The 19,677-nt window shown below is 44.6% G+C and overlaps 1 protein-coding gene across 2 annotated transcripts; it reads right to left on the minus strand.

The window, feature by feature from the left end:
• Positions 1 to 3,476: 3,476 nt before the first annotated feature.
• On the minus strand, positions 3,477 to 19,279 carry STYXL2 (serine/threonine/tyrosine interacting like 2). Of its 2 annotated transcripts, XM_040055381.2 has the most exons (6): positions 19,133 to 19,279; positions 18,310 to 18,444; positions 15,742 to 15,836; positions 14,681 to 14,912; positions 13,715 to 13,932; positions 3,477 to 11,768 (listed from the first exon to the last, which is right to left on the minus strand). In XM_040055381.2, exons 2-6 carry the CDS (start codon positions 18,423 to 18,425, stop codon positions 8,929 to 8,931), a joined length of 3,501 nt encoding a protein of 1,166 aa, XP_039911315.1. In that variant the 5' UTR covers positions 18,426 to 18,444; positions 19,133 to 19,279; the 3' UTR covers positions 3,477 to 8,928. The 2 variants fall into 2 exon arrangements, with proteins under 2 accessions (XP_039911315.1, XP_058275324.1); XM_058419341.1 differs by lacking the exon at positions 18,310 to 18,444 and having other exon boundaries at positions 19,133 to 19,267.
• Between the last annotated feature and the right edge of the window lie 398 nt (positions 19,280 to 19,677).

Here is a 19,677-nt window from a genome sequence, read left to right on the forward strand (position 1 = left end):
CATGTGCTGGACAATTCTAATCCTCACCTCAGGGCATCTGGCATTGTGTCACATAAATGCGGATGCCCTATGAGATGGCAAAACAAATCCACAGAAACTGGGCTTTGCTGAACCTGGGATTGTGAGCAACCATCTCTGTATGATAGGGATAAGGACCTAGGCAGGAATATCTGACTTTGGATTCCTAAATACCTTTTGGGCAGTAGAAAAATAGCCTGATTTTCATCCATGTTCAGTGTCTAAGAGCCCCAAATTACACCAATACCTTTTCAGAAATGAGTAGTGAACAGTGGAAGAAAAAGCTCCCTCAGACTATAATGGAATTGTTTTCTCAGGACTACTGTCATACTTCTACAGCTTAAAAAAAAAATAAATATATATATACACACACACACACACACACACACACACACACACACATATATACACACACATATATATACACACACACACATATATAGGGAAATATTGATGAACAGTAGTTTCAACCAAGAGCTGACTTTCCTAGTGTGCTCCAGGCTGAAATCTCTGAAAAGCAAAAACGCTCACTTGCAAGCTATCTCCACAGCCCAGATCAGCAGGCAGCAATTAGTTTCCCGAGCACTCACTCTTCTTTCCATCTTCCTGATGGATATTTCATCTGAGTTTATGCTCTCCTCCCTCGCCTTCTCTTCAGCTTCTCTGCCTCTCTTTCCAATAAGGCTATGATCTGTCACAGACTCTCAATGGACAAGACCTATACATCCCATCACTGTCATAGGCAGTTACATGAGACAGGCCAGGATGAAAAGCGGTTTGGAAGGGAGAGAAGCCGTCATGCTTCAGGGCATAGAGTTGAACTCTAACCAAGGAGGAGAGATGAAGGAGGGCTTTGGGCCAGAAGGGGAGAAAATTTTACTCAGGGCAGGTTATTCCATAATTACCCACTTAAACTTTCTTTATACCTTCTGAGGTGAATCTGGTTCTGGCTAACATCAGAGACACAAGGGGTGGAAGACTGGTCTGATCCAGGAGGGGAATGAGTTTTCTTCATTCTTTCTGCCAGCGCACTGAGTTTATAATGTTTTCTGAAACCACAATGAAATCCCTTTCCAAGCATGACCCTTGCTCTGCCAGTGATAGCCAAAACTCCTTCCCCTAGCCCTGTCCTTCACACTTCCACAAGCAATACAGAGAGAAGCCAGTACAAAGCCAGGTCAAGATGATAAGAACAAAGCCTTGAAGGCTGCTTTTAGATACCAGCTTTACTTCGACAGAGGAGGAAATTTTCAAAGAGGTGAACTCTTTCTGTCTCTCTCTCAGGCAGGAGTCTCCTGGGAGAAGAAGAAAACAGCTTTCATTTTAGCGAGTCATGATATTTATGGCCCTTTTATGGGTTTTGTTTGAAAATATAAAAGTAGATGGACTTAAATCTGTTTCAAAAGAAAGGAGATAGGAAGGGGAGAGACAGAGCATATGAAGGGCACGTGGGTCTGAATCATCTGCCCATGTTCTAAAGGAAATCAAACACCTTCTTTGTTTTAATATGGACCTCTTCTGCCAGTCATGAGAATAATATCTGACCTTATCTGGCTTAGACCCTTTTATCCCTAATGACATACAAATTTTTTATGTACACTACCACCAAGAACACTCACCTTGGGATGAAACGTGACAACTATTAAATTATGCAACTGCAGCACCACGCAACAGTTCAGGTGCGATCGCTGCCAGGAAGCAGACTTTCAGATCACATCTCCTGCAGAACTGAAAGCTTTATACTGTATTCCTGAGGGGCAACTGTCAGCTTCTGCTTGCTCACATACCAGTCTCTTGTGGGCTTTTATCCATCCTATTTGTGGTGTCTGTTCAGCAACTGAGGTTGCACCCTTTTGAGGGCCTCCTGTTTTTCCTAAGTGGAATCTCCTCTGACCCTCTGCCTCTAGGCAATACTTTTGATCCAATTCACAGACTGAGGAGCACATGCCTCAAAATTATTGAGGGAGGGAAGATTAAGTTGAAGGACTGGGGTTTGCTTTTAGTTTTGAATGTAGTTAGGCCTGTGGTCATTTTTTGCGCTTTGGGAATGAACCTCCATAGGTTATGACAGCTACTGGGATATTTCTATGAGCAAAATGTCCAAAGCTCCCCATTAATTGGCAGTTTCATAAAAGGTATTGCAGTTTCATAAAGCTCTCCTCTCGAGCAAGGAGGGAGAAATGTTCTGCCCAACTAATGGACGACTTCTGACTGGATCTGAGTTCAGCATGGAGTCATTGCAAAGATCAAATCACTGGGATGGTCCATGAAGACAGAGCAGTCATACTAGGGTTATTGCCAGATGGTGTTTACTGCATCTTTCTTTAATATGGTGCCCTGCAATAATCAAATAGAGAGATCACAAATAGGCAAATTTTTAAAATTAGGCAAGAGGTGCCCTGAAGCGTCAGCTGTAAAAAGTTGTAAAAAGCTCTTGCCACCATTGTTATTTTCTTATATCACTCAGAAACCTGAAAATACTCTTAAGACATTAAGCTGCAGGTTGATGCTGTTGGCAGTTGGGTGATGCTATAAAAATTACAGTTCCTTTAAATGGTTCAGTCTCCTAATTAGTATCAGCCAAGTCTTGTTTCAGTTTTATGTCCACACACATGCCCTCCTGACTGGAGTCATCCTTCCTGTCATGGTTACTTGTGCAGAGTCCTTGGTAAGTTTGAATCAGGCTTTAAGATTTATTGATCTGGCCTTGTCCATTCTGTGGTGTGTTCTTTGATTTAATTTAATGACCATAAACCATTCAGGCATGTTGGCATGAAGGGTGCACTGGAAAAAAGTAAGTGATTGATTGATTGATTGATTGATTGATTATGTAGAGGCATTGTTCTCTTCATAGTTAACAATGAAGTGAGTTTTCCTGGGCACACTTATCTTAACTAAAAGTAAACCAGTCTACCTACAGATATGAATCAGATGTGGAAGCAGTTATGCTCTTCTGTAAGGATTAAAATTGTCTCTTTTAAAGATACATGCAAATAAAAATGAAATGCAATCCAGAAGGGAAGGTTCAAAGCACAAACAGGATGTCCTTTCTCCTGCTCTCTAAGACAGTTTTCACATCACCACACTTGGATAGTCCTGAGAAGAACTGAATTCATATTGTTGTCTCCTTTTATAAGTCACAAATAATGTTTTCTTTTTATATCTGTGTGTGTTTTTGTATATGTGTGTGCACCCTGTGGCAGAGGAACAGCAACCACAGGAAAACATCAAGCTCAGATGCTACTGAGTGGTTGTAACAGGAGGACAGGTAGAAACAACATGAAATCAGCTCCTGAATATGTTGAAATGTACCAAAGAACAAAAGGCAGCCTATGCAAAAACAAAACAACAACAACAAAACAACACAAAAAACAACAACCCAGAAAACAACAAAACCAACCACAATGATGGTGTTCATTCAAGCAGATTAGGCTAGTATTGCCAATACACAACCTAAATACATGCAATTTGAACTTTTCTCAATTTATTACATGAAGTACAGGATGACAAATATTATTGGTATTTAAATTATTGCTTCTGGGCAAATAAGTCAGAATCTTGCTGAAATGACTGGGGCAATTCACACACCATTTAGACCTACTCTCTCACCTCTCTAGAGAACAGTTGATTTGTTACACATACTTCCCATTCTGGAAGTTTTCTTCACAATTAGAATGGCCGGAGATTTGACCCACTTTCATTTTTCTACATGACAAGTGGAATTCCAGAGAATAGGTAGGTAGCTCTCAAAGAGATTTTGCTGGATTACATGAGTATGCAGTGTCTGTTTCCAAGCCCAAGACTATATTAATCACATGCTTTCAGTACCTTTGTTGGATTGTCTATAAATTTAGGAAGGTCATGGATATTGTGCTTTCACATTATAGCGTCTATACTGAATGTATTCCAGCTACACCCTTTAAGGAAAGGCAGGCAATGCAACATAACCTCCCCAAATAAAACTTTTTGTCTCATAATTCACCTAGCTCTCCACCACAGCTAATGTGTAAGCATTTCTCAAGGAGCTGTAAAGGAAGGAAATGGTGCTAAACTCCTTTTAAAATTATCCAGTCTAAGCTAGTGCTGCACGCAATAAATCACATTGTCCTGAAATTCCTAGATGGGAGAAATGGGCCACGGCCCCACAGCTATCAGTATTATAATGCAAAATGCAGCTCTTACAGTAAAAATAACATATTTCTGGCATATTTCCGCTTCCTTCAAACTTGCTTGTGCCACAGTGAATTCCCAATCCAGCCCCAATGTAATTTTATCATCAGTGTCCCACTAATGTCTCTCACTCTTTCCATTTCTCCCAGTCCGCTTCAGATTTCTCACAGACCTGTAACTTCTTTAAATTTCCTTTCTTCCCACAGATGTTGCCTCCTAACCTTTTCCCGGACTTCGATACATCTAAACAAATTAATATTTTGCGTTAGCCTCTTTGGCTTACATTCGTATCTTCCTGTCTCTGACCACTGTAGGTCCCCTTCTTAATTTGCCTATTGTCTTCAGATCTCTTTTTGAACATTTATCCCATAGCTCTCTGACTTTCATCACGTTCTTATTTCTTACTTCAAGCAGACCAGCATCAAATGGTTTTCTCTCTCATCTATCCCTCCTTAACTTCTTTGCTTCCCACATCCTCTGAGTTTCTACCTTGTTCAAAGGACATTAAGGAAACAGTAGTAGAAATGGGAGGATGGCTGTGGAAAAATGCAGAAGGACTGAATGCGACAGAGAGACTGAGAACTAAGACGGCAGATGAAATTCAAGTCAAATAAATGTAAAACATTACAAATAAGAAAAGTTAGCATATAAAATGATGATCTCAGAGCTGACGATTGCCATCCAACAAGATTTGGTATATATAATAAACAGTTCTAAGAAAACATCACTCTGGTGCTCAGCAACAGCCAAAGAGACGTGGAGGCTGTTAGGAGCCAGTAGGGAAGGAACAGAAAAGAGAAGAAAAGGTCAACATGCCATAGGATAAATCCCTGGCACAGCTGCACCCTGGATACTGCATGAGGATTTGGTCCCTCATCTCAAGCATGACAAAGAAGAACTAGAAAGGATTCAGAAAAGAATGGCCAGGGTAATGAAGAGACATGGGGCTGCCCCTATATGAAGAATAAGTAAAAAGGTGGAAAACCAGAGAGCTAAGGATGGGACAGAATGACAGAAGCGGGGGGTCAAATCCCGTGGGACATGTAGGTACTAAACAGATACTACACTGGCATTGAGGGCTAGTGGGCAGAGGGTTCAGAACAGGCAGAAAGAAGATGGCTTAGCATTTTGTGTACAGTAACTTGTGGGACTTCTCGCTACAAGACATCACAGAGGCTAGTGGGTATGAGCCTATAATGGTTATAACTCAAAAATTACTAGGCAATTCCACAGAAGGAAAATCTATTAAGGGCTATTAAATACAAAAATATCACACCTGGCTTAGGAAGTCTTTGAGTTGCAAATGATTAGAAGCTGGAAGATCATGCTGGGGAAATAACACTTTTATCACTGTATATATTCTTCCCTAGGTATTCGCTGTTGTTCTCTATCAGAGACAGGATATTGAGCCAGATGGACCTTTAGTCTGACCCCATACAGCTTTTCTTATGTTCTTGTGTTTATATTCTTAACTGACCGTATGGATGCTCCTTGCACTTTCACCTTCCACTATACAATGCCAAAAACCCCCTCCTGCCTACAGCAGCAAACTGAGAGGGAGAAAAAAATATCAGTCCCAGTGCATCCTTGCTGAAAAATCCTTCTTAGATAAATTTGGGTACTTATTTACTCTTTTAATCTACTGTCAGACTGGTGTCACTGCTGAAAAACCATTCACTCTGCAGCTCTGGTCACCTGAAACAATCTGTGCAGACCTCTCCCCTTTCAGCAATTCCTTATCTCCTTCTAAATTCTCATCTTAAAACCTGGCTTTCTAGCCTGCCTTCAACCCCTCCATTTCTGTCTCTCCTGGTTATTGGTCTTATGACTGAATGCTTTAATATTTTCACCATGCAAGGTCTTTATGTCACTGTTTCATGTAATTTATACCTGTGAGCTGGAGCCTTTCCCATCTTGCTTTCAAGCACTGGCCATATACTGCACGGTGTCCAAAATGATCCCCACCCCCTTATTGCTTTGGGGGTTTGGCTTTATTAACAAGGATATAAGCAATAAGAAAATAAAGTTCAGCTATTTCTAAGGCTTCTCCCTCATGGCTGCTCAGCCAGCATCTTAGATGGCCTCTCCCCATCAAACCATTTTTATCTCCCTTTTACACAAGTGAACTAATAAGCCACCTACCCCAATGAGTCAGCAGAACCCACTTAACCCTTTCTCACAAGGGTCAAAACTCACTATCAGGACGGTCTGGCTCAGACTTGTTACAGAACCATATTCTGCCCCTTGGTCTTGAATAATTTATTTGTGCAGCAGACCTAGATTAGTGTTTAAATCAAAATGCTGCCCAAACAAAGGCTGTGCTGTACAGTGCAAAATGAAACCAATTACTACATCATCTACTGCTTGTCTTTTACAGTGCGAGATGCCCCCTACAGTACTGCAGAGGACAGGCTTGTCTGCTGGGAACATCCAGGCACAGGAAGCAGGAGAGGGATTTTTCAGAGGGCAATCAGCCTTTGATAAAAAAAAGTAAATTCAGTGCCAGAAGGTATTGCACACTTCCACTTTGATCCATCGAAACTTAAGACCTTTTCTAGGATGAAATTAAAGCAAGCTCCAAATATGTCTATGCAGAGCTGCTTTCTGCAGAGCAACTTTAGCAGGGATGAAGGAAAGGGAAAAATGCCTATCCTAACACACACTGCAGAAATTCAGTATAAATTCTCAGAATGTGGCTGAAGGTCTGGAAATTCACTACTTTAAAAATCACAGCACACAGAAATATGCAGAAACAAGGGATGCATTGTACTATATATTATTTTATAGTAGAAGAGCATTATAAACCTTGGAGCATCTCTGTGTGCCTGAAACATTAAGACGACTATGTTCCTTATGTATTTCAGAAATGTAATCTGAGTTTACTAAAAAAAACCCCAAAACAATCCGCACAAGGAAGTTATTTCTCTTATTTTTTCTACCTTTGTTACTGGTTAATCACCTGATTGTGAGACTCCATTCACCTGACAATAAGTAGCTATTATTTACCCCAGTCCTGGCTGTCAGAAAGAATCATCTTTATCTTCAGAGAAGCAGGGATAATGTCTGATCAGAGAGTTATAGTTGAGAGAAATGATTCTAAGTTTAGGAAAATTGCCAGCTGCATTTTGTTATCAGTAACCATTATTTAGATAGCATTGCTGATGTGTGTAGCGCCATACAGACAGGGACAAAGAGCAGGCCCTTGCCCTGTGGAGCTTGCTGTTTGTATTACACAATTAAAATAGGGAGAGGTACTAGCATAATGGTAATGGTGAGCTCTAAGCATCACAGTGGGAGGGAGAAGAGATTACAAGAAAAAGACAAACTTCCTGTGAAAGAGCGCTACTGCATCATCCCTCCATTGTTGTTTTAGATTCAGCTCTGCCAGAGGGCTTTGTTGGTTCAAAATACAGTCTGTACAGAAGAGGGAACTGATAATTCCAGAGTCAAAGTCAATAGAAACCAGCCTATGTGCTTGTAAGAGAGAGGTGGAGGATGTTGACTGGTGAGGGTTGGGTGCTGTGGTGTGGAAAGACACACAAGTGATGCTGTGGCAAGCTGGTGGGTTGTGTCACACAAGCTCACAAGGCTCTGCGGGGCATGGGAAGACCCGAGGCTCTTAAGCTGGAATACTCAGTTACCATGGAGGCTGGGCCTCTTCCTCTCTAGCTCAGGATACTAAGAACACTTTAACTGTAAGATGCCGTTTGAACCTACCACCGCCTCCTAAAAACAAACTTCCAGGTGCCACCTCCACAGACACACCATTTCTCCTTAGGTGCAAGATGTCTTACACCCATGGTCTAATGAAACAATTTTATTATGAGGTCAGTCTGTGTACTGCTCTTTTCTTTCAAGGCAATCACATTGAAAATTAATCTTACTATAAACACAAAAGCACCAACTTAGCTGAGCTGCATACATAAATCAAAGTGAAGTCAATACTCAGAAACCCAGCCTACACTAACACATCCTAACTCTATCTCTTTAACTACATCAAAACATGACTTTTGGATGGCTGTTAATACTACTGCATTTTCCCTTTGTTGACCTGAAGTTGTTAGCAGGAACGACAGAGACGACTCCATCTAATAGAAAACAATGAATACATTCACTACCGCACTGAACTTCTAAACTGGCGGTGTCTTCATTTTTCTAGAATTCCACTTCACTTCTGCTACTTAGTAAAGTAAAACAGAACATGTATTCCCATGGACTGTCTTATTTCTCTAGACATTCGTAAGGCTGGTGCAGAAAATGGAGCCTACCTGGTAATATCTTCTCAGTCGTATAAAGTAAAACTGATTAAGCGAAAAACATTCTTTAAGTTCCTAGAAAAGGCTGTTGGCTTCTTCCATTTATGATCAAAAAGATCATAGAAAAAACATGCCCAGTCTTTAACGGCACTAGGAAATTGAAATAACCAAAATGGGATGTGATTGGTCTTTTGACTTGAGGTGTCACCGTCACCTGCTTTTTGCTGCTGAAACATTGTCTGGCTCCTAATGGCTTCTAACATTGTGTTCCTACCTACATTGATCATTTAATACCAGCATCTCCTTTCTGACAAGCCACAAACACTTGCAGAACTTGACCTCTTCCCTTCATCGCTTTTGATTAAGAAGAGAACTATCTGCAGGAAATGCCCTACAAACCACAAAGGATTATCAAAAATATAATGATGAGTGAGTGATTCAGGGACTCTGTGGCTCTGCTTGTGTTCCTGTAGTCTGATCTTGGTCACTCTTCCCTTCTCCGCTGGAGCTTTGCTGTAGTTTCTTCTAGCCGGCTTCTCCAAGCAGCAATAATGGCATCATCATCCATCTCTTCCTCCTCTTCTTTACGCGTGCTTCGCCTGTACTGAGAGACCTGCCTAGAGGCAAACCTTTCTTCACTTTGCTCCACTTTTGCCTCCTTCTTTCCATCTTCTTCAGACTTCGAAAAGCTCTGGGTGAACTTTCTCTTTGCTCCACATTCTGACACGTCTGACCTGGCCTCCTCTTCACATGCCTCCACGTGATGAGCTCTAACTCGGCTCTGTGTAGATGGTTCAGGGGATTCAGAGTCAAAGGGTGGTTCAGGTGACTGGCTGAAAACATGCACGTCTGGGCTGTTTCCTCTGGAACTTGTCTCACTGACCCTGGACCTTGTGAACTTGTACATCTTTTTGTCCTCTTTCGCAGAAGCAGAGGAAAATCTTGACGTGGCTCTCAGTGAATCTCCTGCTGACTCGTAGGAAGAACAGCTGTCTAGCTCTTTTCTTTGGGATCTGCAGAATCTGTAACTGGATGTCTCAGAATCCATCTGTCTAACTTTGGATGATCTGCTCTGATATTTCTCTCTAGCTTTCTCAGTCTGATCATAATATGACGGTGGTTCTCTTTCTGCTTTCAGGCTGTTGAGCCACTTCGTAATATCAGTATCTATCTCTGACTTCAGTGCACCTGAGGTTGCAGGTTGACTGGACAGATCAAAGACTGCATCAGTTCTGTCAAAATCTGCTTGCAAGGGACGCCTGTGGCTGATTGCTGTACTCTCTTTGTCATCTTCTGTTTCATCTTCCTCTGCTTTGGTCACCTTTTTTTTAAATAAAGTACTGCGTTTATTGTCTCTGATCACCTTTTCAATTTGATAGTCTGACATTTTTTCTCTCATTTCCATTTGCATCTCCTTCTCCCTCCTCCTGAGTTTCTTTAGGTCAACATCATCAGCGAAGAGGCTGTACAGTGGTTTGCTTGTCTGGGTCGTCTTCGCGTTTGAAGTGGTGCCTTCTGTCCTTGCGCTCACAGAGGTGTTGCAAGACAGCACAGACTGAGACTCAGCCCTGCGCAGGTCCTGCTGGTGGAGCTGAGAGGCAGCGAGGGATGAGCCACTCTGAGCACTGAGAAGAGAAACCTTGTCATCATCTGCACGCCTGCCAAGGTCTCCTGACAGGGAGGCCATGGCAGACGATGGGCGGGACAGCATCAGGATCTCATTTTGCTTTTGAGCAATGGTTTCACTGACCACGTTAGCGATCCAGTTCTGAATGCTTGCCATGGATATTGTGTCACCTGGGCCAACTGGGAGATTGGGAAGGGGTACATTTGGCATCTGCTGCTGTGTTGCTCCTGTGCAGCTCCTGGCCTGCGACAAAGATGAATGATTTGTCTGCATGCTCAGGGCAGAAGATGCGTCGTCGGCACCGCTTGCAGAAGGCGCTGAAGGCCAGAAAGCTGACAGGGGAATACTCCCACTCATTGTGCTCTCTGTCTCCCAGCTGCACAGGGACTGGCTTTCTTCTAAAATTTTCTTTGAACGTTCAAGTAGCTCTACACGCCTCTGCTTCTTTTTAGCTGAAGCAGAATCCTCAGTTTTGGCAAACTCCACGAATTCCTCCTTGCTGCTTTCACTGCCCACCTTCTTCTGCCGCTTCATTTTCCAAGCCTGGTAAGCAGTCAGATCAATATCTGACAAACTCTTCCCTTCGGTTTCCTCCTGACCTGCCTGGCTGCCATCTTCTGCTGGAGTTGGTGCAGATGATGGCTCTAAATCCTTCTTGTGAAAGCCAAACTGGATCCTCTTGACCTTCCACCTTTCTAGAGGAGTCAACTTGTCCTTGTTCTTTTGGCAGAAATTGTAGAAGGAGCTACAGGAGGAGTCTGAAAACACGCTCTCCTCATCCACATCCCTCTCCTTTCTCCCCGTTTCTGGGGATTGTCTCTCCCCACAAGTTTTATTCCTAGAATGATACCTCTGAGCAGCTTCTTTTTCAATCTCCAGAAGTCTCTGATTCCACATGTCCCAAGTGCTCTCAGAAGACACGGAGCCTGTGCGGCTCCTCCTCATCCTGCGAAAGCTACTGGCTTCCAGCTGTTTTTTTAGGGTTCGGATCTCAAAGCTGCTCACACTCTCAACATCACTGAATTCACCAGATGGGTAAGGTCTTCCTCCCATGCTACATTCACCATCCTCCTCCCTGGCTGTATCTGCCATCTGGTATTTCTCATTTCTGCGCTGCCAGTCATGGATCCTCTGTTCCACATCCTCATCAGATTGTTCCTCTTCCTGATCCGGATGCTTTGGAGATGTTCTCCTCTCATGGTGAACTCCTGTTTCCTTTGTAGATAGGCCTTGTTTCCTCCTCCATTCCTCATACAATTGTTCCTCTTCCTCCTCAGTGATCAGGGTGGAGTGTTTGGAAACCCAGCTAGTTTTTTCCACTGATGAAGAGCTCATAAAACTACCCAGAATGCTGCTGGCATCCTCTTCCTCTACTGTGATGGAGTGAGCTTTGGCTCCCTTGATGCTCCCTGAGTCCCCAGCTCCAGACAGCCGTGAAGAAGTCCCTGGACAGGCAAGAGGACTTTGGCTCGGAGTGACGTCCTCATCTCCAGAACGCTCCAGCTCTCGCTCCTCCAACAGCTGCTCATTGAGCTCCCGCAGCTGCTTCAGGAAGCCGTCGTTGGGGTAGATGGCACGTTTCTTCCTCAGGGTCATCAGAGCCTCCAGAATGGTCATGTGGTGGTAGATCATCAGGTAGGCAGCCACCAGCACAGCCGAACGGCTAATCCCCATCTCACTGCTGACAAGGATTCTGCCTATAGAGAGTGAATATGAGAGCAATCAGCTATTTCCAACAACAGATAGGATGCTCTGGTATGTAGCACAAAAGCGTTCTCTGACCAGTGTTAAAAATGACACCGATTATATGTTTCAGTGACTGAAACCAATACTAAAAATCTGCTAGCTTTACCTTAATAAAAATCTGGATACATACAAATAAAACACATCCGTTTCAAAAACTGTGGGCAGGCACATTTCCAAACAATCTAAATAGTATTTGTATTTTCACCTACACACTTCACTTACTGAAATAGTCAAAAAGCTTATAATAGGTATTAGGAAGGCAAGTGAGACATTCTTGACTTGCTGGCTGACATAGGGTCAGACATTTAAGCTTTCCATGCTTTTTTCTCAGTATGTAAAAAGTGAGATATTAGCATTAGCCTCCAGGAAGGTATTGGGAGGATAAGAAAGTAATTTATTTTTTCTATAAGGGACATTATAGGGCTTAAATAACAATTTTACATTAATTTGATTGTATTTTTGCCAGAATCTAGATCAGTTTTGCAAGGTACCCTCAAACAATTACATTGAAGACTGGCTGGAGGCCAAAGTCCTATTATATCTTACAAGAACAGAACCAAGCAGCTATCAGAAAAGAGCTGATTTTGACTGACAGACCGATCCAGCTGCTTCAAACTACTAGGACCCACTGTCCTACACCAGTAACTGTATGAACAAGAATCAAAGCTGAGGATCTGCTATATTTTATAGTATTTACTACCTCTTGCAGAAAATCAAGCTTTGACACAGACAAATTGTTTGGGGTTTAAGTTACTTGTATGGCAAATTGCAGCTAAAGAGAAGCTTGTAAATACGAAGAGCATGTAAATGAGGCTTTGCTTGCTTGCAAACAACTGAAATTACTTTTTCTAAATGTGTGATAAACTCCAGTTTAATCAATCTGTTTGCACTGAAACTTAATGAAGCAAATTTAAGCACCACCTTGCCGACTGCCACTATGTTACCACGAGAGGTTTACCTAATGAACTCTTCCTACAATCCTGAAATCTCTTTTATGCCTTTATTAGCTGTAAAGTCTTGGTTGCCTTCCAAGTGTTTTACCAGCCAGCAAAGCCAATCTAATACCTCACCAAGAGGGGGAGATCTCCTTCCTTTCATTTCTTTCAAGGCTCCTCTGCCTCAGTGCATCCTCCTCGTGTTGTTGAGCTACTAAAACTGGCTCTGTATACGATCAAAACTTCACACTTCTCTTACTGTCACTACTGCTAGGAAGTAATCTGTTGCCTCTCTACAGAAATTAGATTAATTGACAATTTATATGAAGAATACCAGTGATATCACAGATCCTGGTCCTTCTTTCAATGCTGAACTGCAAAAAGATATTTCTAACTGTCCACAGAATTTGCAACAAAATGACCAAAGTGCACTGGAGGTCCACAGAATAACAGTTGCCATGGAATTGAAGTCCAGAAAATCCGACAGCAGCACGGGTGTAGACACCCAAAGGTTCAACTCAGCCACTTGGGTTGTTCTAGTAAATCAGTCTGATTTTTTTGCATCATGGCAAAACTGAAACGTGCAGGCTACAGGAATATGCCTACCTCTCTCTATATACAGTATTATAGAGTACCAGTATTTTTTTAAAAATGTATTAGAGCAGGGATTCTACTCTGCTATAGCCAGGTCCTTTCAAAGCAGCTGCAGGAGCTAACGTGCAGCCACTTTGAACCTGAAGCCATGGGGCTGCTGGGCTGCCTGCCCTTACCAGTTTGCTCCCTCCTGTTTTGAATGAGGCTGGGCAGAAACGGGCAGGAGGTGTTCACCGTAGCTGCATGCAGAGGGCAAAGGCTCTGCCTTCTACCCCATTACAAATGTGGCGTATCAGCTGTTTATCAGGGTAAGGTTTCTCCCTGTAATTCCCAAGCAACCTGGAACCACTTCAATCTTCATCTCTTACCTCTGTAAGTCAGCAGGGCTTCGTCAAGGAACTCTGCAGCTGGGCGGAAGTGTTTGGAGATATCCATATCTGGAAAATCATCCACTTCAATGCCCATGTACTGGATATTGAGACCATTGTAGAAATTTGGGCCTGTGTAGACACCTGTGCCATGAGCTGCATTCAGGACGTGGGTGATCCCCAGTCTCTTCAGACGGCTTTTGTTCACCGCAACGCTTCTGCAGAAAAGGAAAAAACATGTGCTCCTATTTTAGGTGGGAAAAAAGCTGCATGCTACAAGGTTTACATAACTCCCAGTCCATGTTAGTCATTCAGCATGAGGCACCACTCAGACCTTAACATCCTTTGAGAGTTCTACAGGTATTTCTTTCCAATACTCACTGGGAAAAGAAAACAAGAAGCCTGCATTCACCTGTAGAGCCATATGCTCTGTTTCCAGTCCAGCTTGATTTGAAACTCATACTGCCATCCTAGGCTCGGGCCATGTACTTATTTATCAATTTTTATCACTCCATAATTGATGCTTTGCTCTAGATCCCCTTCTAATTCTATCTGGTCTCTTACAAAGGTATCTCAGACAGCTGAACCATGGTACAGGAGACCTAACCATGTTTACTAGACATTTGCTTTGGCATTACCTTTTAAGCTCCCTTTTACATAACAAAGACTTTAGTTCCAATTTTAGAGCCAAATTCCAATCAGAACAGTGGAATTTGGGCTTATTTGTTTTTTCCTCTCTTAAACCATTGAAGTATCTAAACAGCATAGGAAAGCTGCTGATCCTATTCCAGGAGTATTTACTTTCCAGTGCATAGAGATTTCTGTGAGCACAGTCTGAAAAACACTTTAGGGCTCTCTAGGGACGAAAGGTATTAGATGCATGTAATACATGTTATGCCTTCAATGGTTCCATTTGACCCTTTACTGGGAATCTCGTGCAACTTGATGACAAAAGCTGACACTCACTTTTCTGCTATGAAGACATTAGGCCAGACTTCATCCACAGCGTCTCTGGGGGTCTCCAGCCTGTCCTTCACAAGTGCCCTCTGCAAGTCCATCACACACGGCGTGTTAAACAAGCTGGTGTCATCAATCTTTTCCTTAACTCGGTTGTACAGGTCTTCCACCATCAGCTGCTGCGCAGACTCCAGCATCCTGGGACACACCGAGTCTACCCTGACATCCTTTGTCTTCAGTTCTGGAATAAACTGACATTGTAAGTAAAAGCACATAAAAACAATGCAGATGTATGAGCTATCATTACTTGTGCCTGGGACAAGCCTTGTGGCTGTTTTTCCCCAGAAACATCAGCCTGTTCTGTCTGCACTGTGGGCAGGTGCCCACCTAGGAACTGCCTCAGGGTGATTAGCAATGAGAAGGGCACACTGCACTGTCCTCTCCGTCCCGCACTGGCCAAAGGCTCGGAGTTAAGGGCACCGTTATTCCAGGCCCAGCAGGCTGCAGCTGCTGCCTACGCCTCCCTGAAGAGGGCAAGGGGAGAGGCAGCTGCTGAGCTCTTCTCCCTGGTATCCAGTGATCAGATGTGTGGGGAGATTCAGACTGGACATTGAGAAGCACTTTTTCTCTGAGAGGGCAGTCAAACCGTGGAATAGGCTTCCTAGGGAGGTGGTTAATGTTCCATCCTCAACAGTCTTTAAGAACCACTGGACAGTGCCTTAATAATACGATTTAACTTTTGGTCAGCCCTGATAGTCGGACTTAGATGATCATGTATGCCCTTTAAACTGAAACACTCCATTTTGTTCTCTTCTATTCCATTCTACTCTAATTTAATTTGTTGCAGCAAGCAACCAGCACTCAAACTTTTACCCCTGCAGTACACAATTCTGCCACAGATTCATTGCACAACTTCAAAGGAAGTCACCAAACCTTCTGTAAGTTTTTATTTCTTTCTCTACCTCAGATGGGGTTTTCTCATAAGGGCTTTTTTATCATTTAGGATCTGTAGATGAGAAAGGCAAAACAAGTGCAGCTTCAGGTCTCTGTAACTTACATAGTTCTCTTACCTTCACTGATGATTTGTTTGGCAGCCACAGCAGATGACAGATGGATTGGCTCCATGAAGATGCTCTCTGTATCAGCATCTGATACCACTGAATACCTGCCAACCAACCACACTGCCTGTTAGGCCAATGCCCTCCACTGGAATCCCATCCCCAGGACTTTAGCCCTCTTCACCCATTCCAGAGGGGAATAGGACCAGGGAACTGGAGCAGGGAGGATTTTTTGATTGTAGGTGGGAAGTCCCAGCTCTTCTCCCACATCTCATTCCCACCCCGATCTCCAGCACGGCACTACAGGCTTCAGAGATGCCTTGGCATCCAATGTTTGCAGATGTAGACAGGTCCCATGGGGAGAAGCTGCAGTGGGCTTAGGAGTGCAATCAAATTGCCTGGTGGAGGAGTTCTTGGGTAGAGAAGATCAGTGTCTGGTTTGAGACTTGGAGGGGCATGGATCACAAGAAATAGTCTCACATGTAACTCTCACTTAGATGACAGACATAAACTCACTCCTAACTAGAATTTATTTAGTAATTCAAAAGAGATTGCAGTAGAAAAATGTTGGTTTCTCTTTCTGCCAGTTAATTGCCTGCAAGTATCCTTTGAGTTACCACAAGCTGCAGTGCAAGCATTGAGACTGAAGCCCGTGAATCCCTCCGTCGGTGCGTCGTACCTTGGGCACTTCAGAACCTGTGGTCAGTCTCTCCACTCACTCACTGTGGTGTAACTGCAGGTCAGAAACCACTGTGACACCCACAAACACCTTTGAAGTGAGTTATTTGACATAGTGTAATAAGCTTTCGTTAAACAAAAAAGGCCACAACCTTAAAAACAAGTATGTTTCCCTCTGGGTCCACCTATACAATCCAAGAAAATTCAGTCTCTCAGTTAGATCATCTTAACAAAATATTTTATGAAGCTTTTTCCCTGATCTACACCCTCTACATTTCCTTCCAAATAGATGGTACAAATCACTAGGACAAGTTTGCTGCCATCACAGAAGCTCTCTGGCAATGCAAGGCCTGCAGACTTGCAACACACTTTGTTTTTGTTTAATTAAAGCAGGAGAGGGAGAGTGATTAATATGCAGTCAGGGTGCAGCAGTGTCTGGAGAGCTCAACTGCTTTCAGGCTCCAGAATCGAAACAGAGGGCACAGCCATCAGAAACCACTTAACAGGCTCATCCAGGTCATTTAGTTGAGTTCCAGCACTTGTCAACCGTGACTGAAAGTAATCCTTTTCTAGTTCTTCAAAGGAGTTTACCAGATGAGCAAGGGGAGTCTCAGTCTCATTCACAGGAGCTGACACAAATTTGCAGCTATGCTCTGCCTTCACTTCCTTTTGCTGTAAATGTTGCCTCCAAGCTCAACAAAAAGGTAACAGCTGGTAATAATCTGCCACCACAGCCTCAACACATTTTACCTGTAGCTGCCCTGAGCATCTGTGAAATGCAGAACTGCCCCTGCCTGGGCCTTTCAAGGACCCCCTTCTGGCTGGGAAGGATCTTGCCATCTTCATCACTGTGTTTTGCCATGAAAAAAAGGAGAAAAAAAAGGAAGGGAAGGGAAGGGAAGGGAAGGGAAGGGAAGGGAAGGGAAGGGAAGGGAAGGGAAGGGAAGGGAAGGGAAGGGAAGGGAAGGGAAGGGAAGGGAAGGGAAGGGAAGGGAAGGGAAGGGAAGGGAAGGGAAGGGAAGGGAAGGGAAGGGAAGGGAATAAGCTGGAGAGAAGTTTCTGTTCACTCTGAGCAACTGATGAACAGTAGGAGAGAGCTCGATATGTAATTTTTAAATACATAGTTTTACTTCATGTGAGTTCTATGATCTTCCTAAACAATTTTGAAACACATGTGGTTAAATGAAGTACTCAATCTTAATTTTTCTGCAATGTCCCACAGTAAGCAGGACACATTTCATAACCTCCTACTTGTTGAGGGACACTGGGGTTCTTTTCAAACCCTATCCCTACCCCTTGCTTTCAGCTAAAGCATCTCAAAGGGTACAGAAAGCCCTGTAGAGCATTCTGCTTTAGGAAAAGAGAACAAACGGGTGTATTTTTCCTTGTATTAGGAGAAAACATATCTAATCATGCTTGTTTTGCTTGAGGTAACTCAATTTCTGCTTGTGCTGTGACAGCCTCCTGTTCAGTGCCTGAAGCCTGTAGCTAAAGCTAGTGCTGAATCAAACCCTAAGACCCTTGGTCTTTCTGGGCCTGGCAAAGCCTAATATCAACATTCAATAAATCCACAAGTCCTTAAAATGGACACAAAGATGAAGCTGAATTTGCAGAGTTGAAATCGCTTCTGCACAGGGCTATGAGTGTGTGAGACAGGGAAGAGGGACACCACCAGCCCACAGCAATCCTTCCTGCAGTTTATCCCTGCTGCGCACTGTCCCAGCAGGGTGGATTCGTTAGTGCAGGAGTCTTGTCTCTGCAGGCTCTGTCCGAGCTGGCACACTGACCCCACCTGGGGGAGAGCAGGGAATCCCCGGGCTCAGCTTGGCCCGAGTGCCGGTGTGGAGCAGAGGAAGGAAGGGAAAGCAGGGAAGGAGGCCGTGGCAGTGCCTGTGGACTCACCGGCTGGGCGAGGGGCTGCGCAGGTAGTGGGCCTGCACGGCCTTCACGGCCGAGCCGTCCTCCTCCTCCTCCTCGGGCACTGCCTGCTCGCTGTCTGAATCTCTGCCGCTGGCCATGGCGCCTGCCGGGGATCCGCTGCAAGGAGCAGGGCAGGAGGGAGAGCCATTACCCTGGGCTACACAGGAGGTCATTCCCTGGCTCGGGGCGTAAGTGGCAGCGGGCTTGAGAAGAAGAGCCTCCCCACTTTGCTCCTGTGAGGAGCCCTTTCCACAGGGACTGCGCTGGCTGCTCTGCCATTCCCAGGGCCTCATGGCGCTCCCTGGCTGCTGCCCAGCCAGCGCCAATGCTCTTTTGCCCGTGAGTAAGGGTGCTGGAAGGCCAGGAAGGAAGGGGTGGCAGGGCAGAAACTCTATACTCCCCTGACCGCACTGGGTGGCTGGAAGGAGCCGTACCGCAGCCAGAGCCAGGCTGGAAAGAGGGTCAGGGGCAAGAAACATGAGACCTCGTGTCCGCAAAGTGAAATGCTCCTAAAGTTTAAGGCCAAAGGAGCTTGAAGGCTTGGGACTTTGTCCTTGTAATCCTTTATGTGGAGGCTGCTGTTCTCACCCGGGGTGCGGGAGAGCCAGGGCACCAGAGCTCATTTAGGAACGTGGAAACACAGCAGCCAACACTTGCCTTGGCCCAGGCAAAGGGACACTTTCCTCGGTGCCGTAAGAGCCAGCCACAGCCCCCACGGACCTGGCAGCTGGGCTCAGGCCGCGGCCGCGTGGTCACCCACGGGGCAGTGAGCAGGGAGAAGGGTGAGCAAGGAAAGGGAACTTACCCCTGTGCCAGATGGCTCCGCTGGGGGTCCCTGCTGGAGGCACGGCAAAGGAGTCCACTGAAAACGGCAAGGAATGGTACTGGGGGGGAAAGCAACCAGCTGCCCCCCTCTCACTCTCCCTAAGGCTTCTTCATCGAGGGGCAGGACAACTGTTGGCACCAAACCTTTATCAGCTTTCTAAATATAGCTGTCCTGACACTGGCTGCTGGATTGCACGGGGAAGGAATTCAGTGCCTCACAGACAGCAGCTGGTCAAGCACTTAACTCCTTCCCTGCTGTGGGCTGGATCCTTGTTTCTCAGTTGCAGGGAAGAGTCCAGAGCCAGGGAGGCTGGACCTCTGCCTGCAGAGAGCCTCCTGGCAAGGGGGATCCCACCAGGCACAAACTGAAATGCAGGTATGACCTCTGATATCCTTGGGAAATGCTGTGCAGGATGAACCACTCCAACCTAACAGAAAGCAAGCTACCTGTCAACCACCTGGACTTCTGCATTGACTGTGGCATGGTCCTACACAACATTCTTACCTCTAATTTGGAGAGAGGTG

The sequence above is a fragment of the Hirundo rustica genome, chromosome 2, assembly GCF_015227805.2.
Source record: "Hirundo rustica isolate bHirRus1 chromosome 2, bHirRus1.pri.v3, whole genome shotgun sequence".
NCBI lineage: Eukaryota > Metazoa > Chordata > Aves > Passeriformes > Hirundinidae > Hirundo > Hirundo rustica.

What these genes read in the sequence shown, in the direction of transcription:
- STYXL2 (XM_040055381.2), bottom strand. Translation starts at nt 18,425, where the DNA reads ATGGCCAGCGGCAGAGATTCAGACAGCGAGCAGGCAGTGCCCGAGGAG. An exon ending in CAAACAAATCATCAGTGAAG is followed by an intron (nt 14,913 to 15,741) that starts GTAAGAGAACTA and finishes AGTTTATTCCAG; the next exon opens with AACTGAAGACAAAGGATGTC. An exon ending in AGCCCTGCTGACTTACAGAG is followed by an intron (nt 11,769 to 13,714) that starts GTAAGAGATGAA and finishes CACTCTCTATAG; the next exon opens with GCAGAATCCTTGTCAGCAGT.